The 12,828-nt window shown below is 47.0% G+C and overlaps 1 protein-coding gene across 3 annotated transcripts in view; it reads left to right on the forward strand.

The window, feature by feature from the left end:
• Positions 1–12,828, forward strand: part of LOC112225676 (receptor-type tyrosine-protein phosphatase-like N) — an 84,186-nt gene that overhangs the window by 62,639 nt on the left and 8,719 nt on the right. For 2 of the 3 annotated variants that reach the window (XM_042306860.1, XM_042306858.1), the window contains 7 exons: positions 1,411–1,620; positions 1,852–2,091; positions 2,732–2,879; positions 3,155–3,228; positions 3,310–3,387; positions 3,829–3,948; positions 9,902–10,068. In XM_042306860.1, coding sequence (XP_042162794.1) covers positions 1,411–1,620; positions 1,852–2,091; positions 2,732–2,879; positions 3,155–3,228; positions 3,310–3,387; positions 3,829–3,948; positions 9,902–10,068 — 1,037 coding nt within the window. The remainder of the gene's footprint in view (positions 1–1,410; positions 1,621–1,851; positions 2,092–2,731; positions 2,880–3,154; positions 3,229–3,309; positions 3,388–3,828; positions 3,949–9,901; positions 10,069–12,828) is intronic. The other variant, XM_042306859.1, reaches the window with a different exon arrangement.

Genomic DNA, 12,828 nt, shown 5'->3' on the forward strand with positions numbered 1-12,828 from the left:
AGCTGGTAGTTCACAGCTGGTAGTTCACAGCTGGTAGTTCACAGCTGGTAGTTCACAGCTGGTAGTTCACAGCTGGTTCACAGTGGTAGTTCTCAGCTGGTAGTTCACAGCTGGTAGTTCACAGCTGGTAGTTCACAGCTGGTAGTTCTCAGCTGGTAGTTCACAGCTGGTAGTTCACAGCTGGTAGTTCTCAGCTGGTAGTTCACAGCTGGTAGTTCACAGCTGGTAGTTCACAGCTGGTAGTTCACAGCTGGTAGTTCACAGCTGGTAGTTCACAGCTGGTAGTTTCTCGCTGTCATTTTTCATTGTCCTGCTCTGTCATTACGAGTGGGGAAGAGACAGACATCATTATAGACAACTCTCTGAAGACAACTAACTTCCTAACATCTCAATTAACAAACAAGTATTAAACATCATTGTAGTCAACACTCTGAAGACAAATAACTTGTTAAAACATCATCTTTGTCGACAAAAATAATAATCAACTTTTCCCTACTTTCTCCTTCCTTTCTCTCTCACTTCCTCCTACTCTCTCTCTCCCTCTTCCTCCTACTCTCTCTCTCCCTCTTCCTCCTACTCTCTCTCTTCCTCTTCCTCCTACTCTCTCTCTCCCTCTTCCTCCTACTCTCTCTCTTCCTCTTACTCCTACTCTCTCTCTCCCTCTTCCTCCTACTCTCTCTCTTCCTCTCTCTCTCTGTCTCTCTTCCTCCTCCTTCCTCTACTCTCTCTCTTCCTCTTACTCTCTCCCTCTTCCTCCTCTCTCTCTCTTCTCTCTCACTTCCTCCTACTCTCTCTCTCCTCCTGTCTCTCACTTCCTCTCTCTCTCTCTTCCTCCTACTCTCTCTCTCCCTCTTCCTCCTACTCTCTCTCTCCCTCTTCCTCCTACTCTCTCTCTTCCTCTTACTCTCTCTCTCTCCTCTCTGTCTCTCACTTCCTCCTACTCTCTCTCTTCCTCCTACTCTCTCTCTTCCTCTTCATCCTACTCTCTCTCTTCCTCTTCCTCATACTCTCTCTCTTCCTCCTACTCTCTCTCTTCCTCTTCATCCCACTCTCTCTCTTCCTCTTCCTCCTACTCTCTATCTTCCTCCTACTCTCTCTTCCTCTTCATCCTACTCTCTCTCTTCCTCTTCCTCCTACTCTCTCTCTCCTCTCTGTCATCTCTTCCTCCTACTCTCTCTCCTCTCTGTCCTCTCCCCTCTCTGTCATCTCTTCCTCCTACTCTCTCTCTCTCTCTCCTCTCTGTCTCTCTCCCCTCTCTGTCATCTCTTCCTCCTACTCTCTCTCTCTCTCCTCTCTGTCTCTCTCTGTCATCTCTTTCTCCTACTCTCACTCTCTACTCTCTGTCTCTCTCCCCTCGCTGTCATCTCTTCCTCCATCTTGACCTCTCTATTTCTCTCTCTCCCCCTACAGAGGAGTGAGGGTCATGGGCTGCCCCATGCCACGCGGGTGAGGGATGGCTCCAGTGGGCTGGTACTGACGCTGGTGTCCATGGCGTGTGTGGGCGGCGTGGTGGTGGTAGCGTTGACCATCGCCTGTCTCAGACACCACACCCAGCAGCCGGCCTCAGGGAAACTGGGCCTCGGACCAGAGGGAGGACCGGAGACACACTTTGACTATCAGGTAGAGGAGAGGAGACACTTCTGAGTGTCCCAAATCACTCCCTAATCCCCATGTAGTGCACTTCTTTTTAAACCAGAGCGCTATGACCCTGTGTCAAAATTAGTGCACTAGATAGGGAATATTGTGCCATTTGGCTGGTCAAAATTAGTGCACTAGATAGAGAATAGGGTGCCATTTGGAACCTGAGACACACTTTGACTAACGGGTATTATCTTTCTGTCGACTTCCTAGGAGCTCTGCCGGCAGCACATGGCAGCCAAGACTTCGCTCAGTCGTCAGGAGGCGGTGGGTGTGGGAGCGGGGGGTCGGAGGGGGACAGACACCTCCAGGGTGAGCAGTGTGTCGTCCCAGTTCAGTGACGGCCCACAACACAGCCCCTCCTCACACAGCAGTACGCCCTCCTGGAGCGAGGAGCCCGCCCAGTCCAAGATGGACATCTCTACTGGTCACATGATACTGGTCAGTGTCAGGGTATGGGGTCATTATATTTACTACTGGTCAATATCAGAGGGTATAGGGTCATTATATTTACTACTGGTCAGTATCAGAGGGTATGGGGTCATTATATTTACTACTGGTCAGTATCAGAGGGTATGGGGTCATTATATTTACTACTGGTCAGTATCAGAGGGTATGGGGTCATTATATTTACTACTGGTCAGTATCAGAAGATATGGGGTCATTATATTTACTACTGGTCAGTATCAGAGGGTATGGGGTCATTATATTTACTACTGGTCAGTACTAGAGGGTATGGGGTCATTATATTTACTACTGGTCAGTATCAGAGGGTATGGGGTCATTATATTTACTACTGGTCAGTATCAGAATGGGGTCATTATATTTACTACTGGTCAGTATCAGAAGGTATGGGGTCATTATATTTACTACTGGTCAGTATCAGAGGGTATGGGGTCATTATATTTACTACTGGTCAGTATCAGAGGGTATGGGGTCATTATATTTATCTGTGTCCAGGAGATGGGCCCTGATTGTTTAATAATGATAATGCCTTTGAGCTCTCATCAAATACACTATAACAACTAGTCTTAATATCCCATGGCAAAGATATTCTGAACTCTGTTCGTAACGTTCGTGTCCTTCTCCTCAGGCCTATATGGAGGATCATCTGAAGGATAAGGACCGTCTGATGAAGGAATGGAATGCTCTATGTTCCTACCAGGCTGAACCCAGTGCTGTCACCGTCGGGCAGAGTGAATCCCAGCTGGAGAAAAACCGCTGCCCTGAGTCTCTTCCCTGTGAGTCTCATTTACTTCTCCTCGGGTTTATCCTCTAGTCTTGGGCTGGGATTCAAACATCACATAATAAAGGTCATGTTTTTTCTGCTTGAGATGAGCATCCGTAGCATTTAGAGACAAGCTCGATCTCAGCAAACGTCAGGGAAAAATAGCCTTTTTTACAAGCCTATTGCTGTGTGCAGGCCGTTCATCTGCGTTAGCTTGAATCCAGGACTTAATGTTACTTCTACGATCCTCTTCTAGAGCTTGGTTAGTTACTCTCTGTTCTGTTCTAGATGACCACTCCCGTGTAAAACTGAAGGCGGAGAGCAACTCTACCAAGGAAGACTACATTAACGCCAGCATCATAGTAAGATCTCTGACTGCTACTCTTGTGATGTCCCGTGGTTGACACAGCTGTCATTAATATCCTCTATCTGTAAAACCCCAGATTGACCACGATCCTCGACTGCCTGCTTACATCGCCACCCAGGGACCACTGGCACACACCATCGCTGACTTCTGGCAGGTCAGTGGAACACATAGTACTCTGAGGAACTTTTAGCTTGAGTGTCAGCTGACCAAAATGTTGAAGGAAAGCGCTTTAATGGCACATTAATAAACTGAAACTTGGAAAAGATCAGAACAGGGCTACTTGTGTAAACGCAGCTTTAGTGACACAGTTGATGTAGAAGGACATGGGGCAGTAACTATGGCCCTTGTCTGGCTTGTCACTCACAGTATATACCAGTACAGCCCTAGTCTGGCTTGTCAATCACAGTATATACCAGTACAGCCCTAGTCTAGCATGTCAATCACAGTATATACCAGTACAGCCCGCTGTGTGACAGTGTGTTGTTGTAATATAGATGGTGTGGGAGAATAGCTACACAGTGATAGCGTGTTGTTGTTGTACTATAGATGGTGTGGGAGAATGGCTGCACAGTGACAGTGTGTTGTTGTAATATAGATGGTGTGGGAGAATGGCTGCACAGTGATAGTGATGATGACTGCCCTGGTTGAGGACGGAGAGACTCAGTGTGTTCGCTACTGGCCTGATGAGGGATCGTCCCTCTACCACATCTACGAGGTGAGGGGTTTACAGATACAGTATATATCGTTATCAGTAGTTCTCAATTCCTGGTCCTTAGCAACTACACACCTGATTCAAATCATGTAAATCTGATGACGAGTTGATGATTTCAATCTGGTGTGTAGTTCAAATCAAATGTATTTATAAAGCCCTTCTTACATCAGCTGATATCTCAAAGTGCTGTAACCCAGCCTAAAACCCCAAACAGCAAGCAATGCAGGTGTAGAAGCACGGTGGCTAGGAAAAACTCCTTAGAAAGGCCAGAACCTAGGAAGAAACCTAGAGAGGAACCAGGCTGTGGGGTGGCCAGTCCTCTTCTGCTGTGCCGGGTGGAGATTAGAAACCTAGAGAGGAACCAGGCTATGAGGGGTGGTCAGTCCTCTTCTGGCTGTGCCGGGTGGAGATTAGAAACCTAGAGAGGAACCAGGATCTGAAGGGTGGCCAGTCCTCTTCTGGCTGTGCCCGGTTGGAGATTAGAAACCTAGAGAGGAACCAGGCTATGTGGGGTGTCCAGTCCTCTTCTGGCTGTGCCGGGTGGAGATTAGAAACCTAGAGAGGAACCAGGCTATGAGGGGTGGAGATTAGAAACCTAGAGAGGAACCAGGCTATGAGGGGTGGAGATTAGAAACCTAGAGAGGAACCAGGCTATGTGGGGTGGCCAGTCCTCTTCTGGCTGTGCCGGGTGGAGATTAGAAACCTAGAGAGGAACCAGGCTATGCCGGGTGGAGATTAGAAACCTAGAGAGGAACCAGGCTATGTGGGGTGGCCAGTCCTAGGGAAAAATAATAATAATAATAATGTGCACCCCCTTTGGGTCCCCGGGACCAGGATTGAGAACCACTTATCTACAGTGTATCTCTGTATTAACAGCACCATTCAATGTGGTACAGATGAAGAAGGAAAAATCCCTCTCAGACTCTATGGTAATTGGATATGCAGTCCTGAGTACACATAGTCGATCCACCCACCATTCTACTGCAGTCCTGAGTACACATAGTCGATCCACCCACCATTCTACTGCAGTCCTGAGTACACATAGTCGATCCACCCACCATTCCACTGCAGTCCTGAGTAGACATAGTCGATCCACCCACCATTCCACTGCAGTCCTGAGTACACATAGTCGATCTACCCACCATTCTACTGCAGTCCTGAGTACACATAGTCGATCCACCCACCATTCTACTGCAGTCCTGAGTACACATAGTCGATCCACCCACCATTCTACTGCAGTCCTGAGTACACATAGTCGATCCACCCACCATTCTACTGCAGTCCTGAGTACACATAGTCGATCCACCCACCATTCTACTGCAGTCCTGAGTACACATAGTCGATCCACCCACCATTCTACTGCAGTCCTGAGTACACATAGTCGATCCACCCACCATTCTACTGCAGTCCTGAGTACACATAGTCGATCCACCCACCATTCTACTGCAGTCCTGAGTACACATAGTCGATCCACCCACCATTCTACTGCAGTCCTGAGTAGACATAGTCGATCCACCCACCATTCCACTGCAGTCCTGAGTAGACATAGTCGATCCACCCACCATTCTACTGCAGTCCTGAGTACACATAGTCGACCTACCCACCATTCTACTGCAGTCCTGAGTACACATAGTCGATCTACCCACCATTCTACTGCAGTCCTGAGTACACATAGTCGATCTACCCACCATTCTACTGCAGTCCTGAGTACACATAGTCGATCCACCCACCATTCTACTGCAGTCCTGAGTACACATAGTCGATCTACCCACCATTCTACTGCAGTCCTGAGTACACATAGTCGATCCACCCACCATTCTACTGCAGTCCTGAGTACACATAGTCGATCCACCCACCATTCTACTGCAGTCCTGAGTACACATAGTCGATCCACCCACCATTCTACTGCAGTCCTGAGTACACATAGTCGATCCACCCACCATTCTACTGCAGTCCTGAGTACACATAGTCGATCCACCCACCATTCTACTGCAGTCCTGAGTACACATAGTCGATCCACCCACCATTCTACTGCAGTCCTGAGTACACATAGTCGATCCACCCACCATTCTACTGCAGTCCTGAGTAGACATAGTCGATCCACCCACCATTCCACTGCAGTCCTGAGTACACATAGTCGATCCACCCACCATTCCACTGCAGTCCTGAGTACACATAGTCGATCCACCCACCATTCTACTGCAGTCCTGAGTGCACATAGTCGACCTACCCACCATTCTACTGCAGTCCTGAGTACACATAGTCGATCCACCCACCATTCTACTGCAGTCCTGAGTAGACATAGTCGATCCACCCACCATTCTACTGCAGTCCTGAGTACACATAGTCGATCCACCCACCATTCCACTGCAGTCCTGAGTACACATAGTCGATCCACCCACCATTCTACTGCAGTCCTGAGTACACATAGTCGATCCACCCACCATTCTACTGCAGTCCTGAGTACACATAGTCGATCCACCCACCATTCTACTGCAGTCCTGAGTACACATAGTCGATCCACCCACCATTCTACTGCAGTCCTGAGTACACATAGTCGACCTACCCACCATTCTACTGCAGTCCTGAGTACACATAGTCGACCTACCCACCATTCTACTGCAGTCCTGAGTACACATAGTCGACCTACCCACCATTCTACTGCAGTCCTGAGTACACATAGTCGACCTACCCACCATTCTACTGCAGTCCTGAGTACACATAGTCGACCTACCCACCATTCTACTGCAGTCCTGAGTACACATAGTCGACCTACCCACCATTCTACTGCAGTCCTGAGTACACATAGTCGATCCACCCACCATTCTACTGCAGTCCTGAGTACACATAGTCGATCCACCCACCATTCTACTGCAGTCCTGAGTACACATAGTCGATCCACCCACCATTCCACTGCAGTCCTGAGTACACATAGTCGATCCACCCACCATTCTACTGCAGTCCTGAGTACACATAGTCGATCCACCCACCATTCCACTGCAGTCCTGAGTACACATAGTCGATCCACCCACCATTCCACTGCAGTCCTGAGTACACATAGTCGATCCACCCACCATTCCACTGCAGTCCTGAGTACACATAGTCGATCCACCCACCATTCCACTGCAGTCCTGAGTACACATAGTCGATCCACCCACCATTCCACTGCAGTCCTGAGTACACATAGTCGATCTACCCACCATTCCACTGCAGTCCTGAGTACACATAGTCGATCCACCCACCATTCTACTGCAGTCCTGAGTACACATAGTCGATCCACCCACCATTCCACTGCAGTCCTGAGTACACATAGTCGATCCACCCACCATTCCACTGCAGTCCTGAGTACACATAGTCGATCCACCCACCATTCCACTGCAGTCCTGAGTACACATAGTCGATCCACCCACCATTCTACTGCAGTCCTGAGTACACATAGTCGATCCACCCACCATTCTACTGCAGTCCTGAGTACACATAGTCGATCCACCCACCATTCCACTGCAGTCCTGAGTACACATAGTCGATCCACCCACCATTCCACTGCAGTCCTGAGTACACATAGTCGATCCACCCACCATTCTACTGCAGTCCTGAGTACACATAGTCGATCCACCCACCATTCTACTGCAGTCCTGAATACACATAGTCGATCCACCCACCATTCTACTGCAGTCCTGAGTACACATAGTCGATCCACCCACCATTCTACTGCAGTCCTGAGTACACATAGTCGATCCACCCACCATTCTACTGCAGTCCTGAGTACACATAGTCGATCCACCCACCATTCTACTGCAGTCCTGAGTACACATAGTCGATCTACCCACCATTCTACTGCAGTCCTGAGTACACATAGTCGATCCACCCACCATTCCACTGCAGTCCTGAGTACACATAGTCGATCTACCCACCATTCTACTGCAGTCCTGAGTACACATAGTCGATCCACCCACCATTCTACTGCAGTCCTGAATACACATAGTCGATCCACCCACCATTCTACTGCAGTCCTGAGTACACATAGTCGATCCACCCACCATTCTACTGCAGTCCTGAGTACACATAGTCGATCCACCCACCATTCTACTGCAGTCCTGAGTACACATAGTCGATCCACCCACCATTCTACTGCAGTCCTGAGTACACATAGTCGATCCACCCACCATTCCACTGCAGTCCTGAGTACACATAGTCGATCCACCCACCATTCTACTGCAGTCCTGAGTACACATAGTCGATCCACCCACCATTCTACTGCAGTCCTGAATACACATAGTCGATCCACCCACCATTCTACTGCAGTCCTGAGTACACATAGTCGATCCACCCACCATTCCACTGCAGTCCTGAGTAGACATAGTCGACCTACCCACCATTCTACTGCAGTCCTGAGTACACATAGTCGACCTACCCACCATTCTACTGCAGTCCTGAGTACACATAGTCGATCCACCCACCATTCTACTGCAGTCCTGAGTAGACATAGTCGATCCACCCACCATTCTACTGCAGTCCTGAGTACACATAGTCGATCCACCCACCATTCCACTGCAGTCCTGAGTACACATAGTCGATCCACCCACCATTCTACTGCAGTCCTGAGTACACATAGTCGATCCACCCACCATTCTACTGCAGTCCTGAGTACACATAGTCGATCCACCCACCATTCTACTGCAGTCCTGAGTACACATAGTCGATCTACCCACCATTCTACTGCAGTCCTGAGTACACATAGTCGATCTACCCACCATTCTACTGCAGTCCTGAGTACACATAGTCGACCTACCCACCATTCTACTGCAGTCCTGAGTACACATAGTCGACCTACCCACCATTCTACTGCAGTCCTGAGTACACATAGTCGACCTACCCACCATTCTACTGCAGTCCTGAGTACACATAGTCGACCTACCCACCATTCTACTGCAGTCCTGAGTACACATAGTCGACCTACCCACCATTCTACTGCAGTCCTGAGTACACATAGTCGATCCACCCACCATTCTACTGCAGTCCTGAGTACACATAGTCGATCCACCCACCATTCTACTGCAGTCCTGAGTACACATAGTCGATCCACCCACCATTCTACTGCAGTCCTGAGTACACATAGTCGATCCACCCACCATTCCACTGCAGTCCTGAGTACACATAGTCGATCCACCCACCATTCCACTGCAGTCCTGAGTACACATAGTCGATCTACCCACCATTCTACTGCAGTCCTGAGTACACATAGTCGATCCACCCACCATTCTACTGCAGTCCTGAGTACACATAGTCGATCCACCCACCATTCCACTGCAGTCCTGAGTACACATAGTCGATCCACCCACCATTCTACTGCAGTCCTGAATACACATAGTCGATCCACCCACCATTCCACTGCAGTCCTGAGTACACATAGTCGATCCACCCACCATTCCACTGCAGTCCTGAGTACACATAGTCGATCTACCCACCATTCTACTGCAGTCCTGAGTACACATAGTCGATCTACCCACCATTCTACTGCAGTCCTGAGTACACATAGTCGATCTACCCACTGGTTGTTGTTGACTTAAAACACTGTAAAAACACCAGCAAATCAGCTCCGAGTGATTTTAATTTTGGAAATGTGTTCCCAAGGTATTCCCTGCATAATAGAGACATAGATGTGATCGTATACAAATGTAAGCCAGGTTTGAAATGGTTATGTTTGGTTAACCCCCCCCCCCAAAAAAATAAAAAATAAATAAAAATAAAGACAAAAAACATTAGTCAGTTGTACAACTGAATGCATTCAACTGAAATGTGTCTTCTGCATTTAACCCAACCCCTCTGAATCAGAGAGGTACCGGGGGGGCTGCCTTATTCGACATCCACGTCTACGGCGCCCGGGGAACAGTTGATTAACTGCCTTGTTCAGGTGCCCACTCTGTGAAATTAAATTATCTTTGTTCCCTACAAGGTGAACTTGGTCTCTGAACACATCTGGTGTAAGGACTTCCTGGTTCGTAGTTTCTACCTGAAGAACGTTCAGACCCAGGAGACTCGAACCCTGACACAGTTCCATCTGCTCAGCTGGCCCGCCAACGGAATCCCTACCTCCACACGCCCTCTGCTGGACTTCCGCAGGTACTGCAGACACTGTCTGTTCATGCAACTTGACATACAGTACACCACTTGGCAGTATCACTTAATTCACTGCAACTTAACTAATCTTGCCAGTATCACTGCTCTTGATTGTATCACTGTGCTTGCTAGCATCACTGCTTTTTAAATAAGCTTTACGTATCGGGTCTGACGAAGGCCTTGAGGCCGAGACGTAAAGGTTATTCAAGAACAGTGATACTAGTCAGAGCAGTGATACTAGTCAGAGCAGTGATACTAGTCAGAGCAGTGATACTAGTCAGAGCAGTGATACTAGTCAGAGTAGTGATACTAGTCAGAGCAGTGATACTAGTCAGAGCAGTGATACTAGTCAGAGCAGTGATACTAGTCAGAGCAGTGATACTAGTCAGAGCAGTGATACTAGTAGTGATACTAGTCAGAACAGTGATACTAGTCAGAGCAGTGATACTAGTCAGAGCAGTGATACTAGTCAGAGCAGTGATACTAGTCAGAACAGTGATACTAGTCAGAGCAGTGATACTAGTCAGAACAGTGATACTAGTCAGAACAGTGATACTAGTAGTGATACTAGTCAGAACAGTGATACTAGTCAGAGCAGTGATACTAGTCAGAACAGTGATACTAGTCAGAGCAGTGATACTAGTAGTGATACTAGTCAGAACAGTGATACTAGTCAGAGCAGTGATACTATCAGAGCAGTGATACTATCAGAGTAGTGATACTAGTAGTGATACTAGTCAGAACAGTGATACTATCAGAGTAGTGATACTAGTCAGAGTAGTGATACTAGTAGTGATACTAGTCAGAACAGTGATACTAGTCAGAGCAGTGATACTAGTCAGAGCAGTGATACTATCAGAGTAGTGATACTAGTCAGAGCAGTGATACTAGTCAGAGTAGTGATACTAGTCAGAGTAGTGATACTAGTCAGAGCAGTGATACTAGTCAGAGTAGTGATACTAGTCAGAGCAGTGATACTAGTCAGAGTAGTGATACTATCAGAGTAGTGATACTAGTCAGAGCAGTGATACTAGTAGTGATACTAGTCAGAGCAGTGATACTAGTCAGAGTAGTGATACTAGTCAGAGCAGTGGTACTAGTCAGAGTAGTGATACTAGTCAGAGTAGTGATACTAGTCAGAGCAGTGATACTATCAGAGTAGTGATACTAGTAGTGATACTAGTCAGAGCAGTGATACTAGTCAGAGTAGTGATACTAGTCAGAGCAGTGATACTATCAGAGTAGTGATACTAGTAGTGATACTAGTCAGAGTAGTGATACTAGTCAGAGCAGTGATACTAGTCAGAGCAGTGATACTAGTCAGAGCAGTGATACTAGTCAGAGTAGTGGTACTAGTCAGAGTAGTGATACTAGTCAGAGTAGTGATACTAGTAGTGGTACTAGTCAGAGTAGTGATACTAGTCAGAGTAGTGATACTAGTCAGAGCAGTGATACTATCAGAGTAGTGATACTAGTAGTGATACTAGTCAGAGCAGTGATACTAGTCAGAGTAGTGATACTAGTCAGAGCAGTGATACTATCAGAGTAGTGATACTAGTAGTGATACTAGTCAGAGTAGTGATACTAGTCAGAGCAGTGATACTAGTCAGAGCAGTGATACTAGTCAGAGCAGTGATACTAGTCAGAGTAGTGATACTAGTCAGAGCAGTGATACTATCAGAGTAGTGATACTAGTAGTGATACTAGTCAGAGTAGTGATACTAGTCAGAGCAGTGATACTAGTCAGAGCAGTGATACTAGTCAGAGCATTGATACTAGTCAGAGTAGTGGTACTAGTCAGAGTAGTGATACTAGTCAGAGTAGTGATACTAGTAGTGGTACTAGTCAGAGTAGTGATACTAGTCAGAGTAGTGATACTAGTCAGAGCAGTATTACTATCAGAGTAGTGATACTAGTAGTGATACTAGTCAGAGCAGTGATACTAGTCAGAGTAGTGATACTAGTCAGAGCAGTGATACTATCAGAGTAGTGATACTAGTAGTGATACTAGTCAGAGTAGTGATACTAGTCAGAGCAGTGATACTAGTCAGAGCAGTGATAGTAGTCAGAGCAGTGATACTAGTCAGAGTAGTGGTACTAGTCAGGTAGTGATACTAGTCAGAGTAGTGATACTAGTCAGAGCAGTGATACTAGTCAGAGCAGTGATACTAGTAGTGATACTATCAGAGTAGTGATACTAGTCAGAGCAGTGATACTAGTAGTGATACTATCAGAGTAGTGATACTAGTCAGAGCAGTGATACTATCAGAGTAGTGATACTAGTAGTGATACTAGTCAGAACAGTGATACTAGTCAGAGCAGTGATACTAGTCAGAGTAGTGATACTAGTCAGAGTAGTGATACTAGTCAGAGCAGTGATACTAGTCAGAGCAGTGATACTATCAGAGTAGTGATACTAGTCAGAGCAGTGATACTATCAGAGTAGTGATACTAGTCAGAGCAGTGATACTAGTCAGAACAGTGATACTAGTCAGAGTAGTGATACTAGTCAGAGCAGTGATACTAGTCAGAACAGTGATACTAGTCAGAGCAGTGATACTAGTCAGAGCAGTGATACTAGTCAGAACAGTGATACTAGTAGTGATACTAGTCAGAGCAGTGATACTAGTCAGAACAGTGATACTAGTCAGAGCAGTGATACTAGTCAGAGCAGTGATACTAGTCAGAACAGTGATACTAGTCAGAACAGTGATACTAGTCAGAACAGTGATACTAGTCAGAGCAGTGATACTAGTAGTGATA

The sequence above is a fragment of the Oncorhynchus tshawytscha genome, linkage group LG26, assembly GCF_018296145.1.
Source record: "Oncorhynchus tshawytscha isolate Ot180627B linkage group LG26, Otsh_v2.0, whole genome shotgun sequence".
In the NCBI taxonomy this organism is placed as follows: domain Eukaryota; kingdom Metazoa; phylum Chordata; class Actinopteri; order Salmoniformes; family Salmonidae; genus Oncorhynchus; species Oncorhynchus tshawytscha.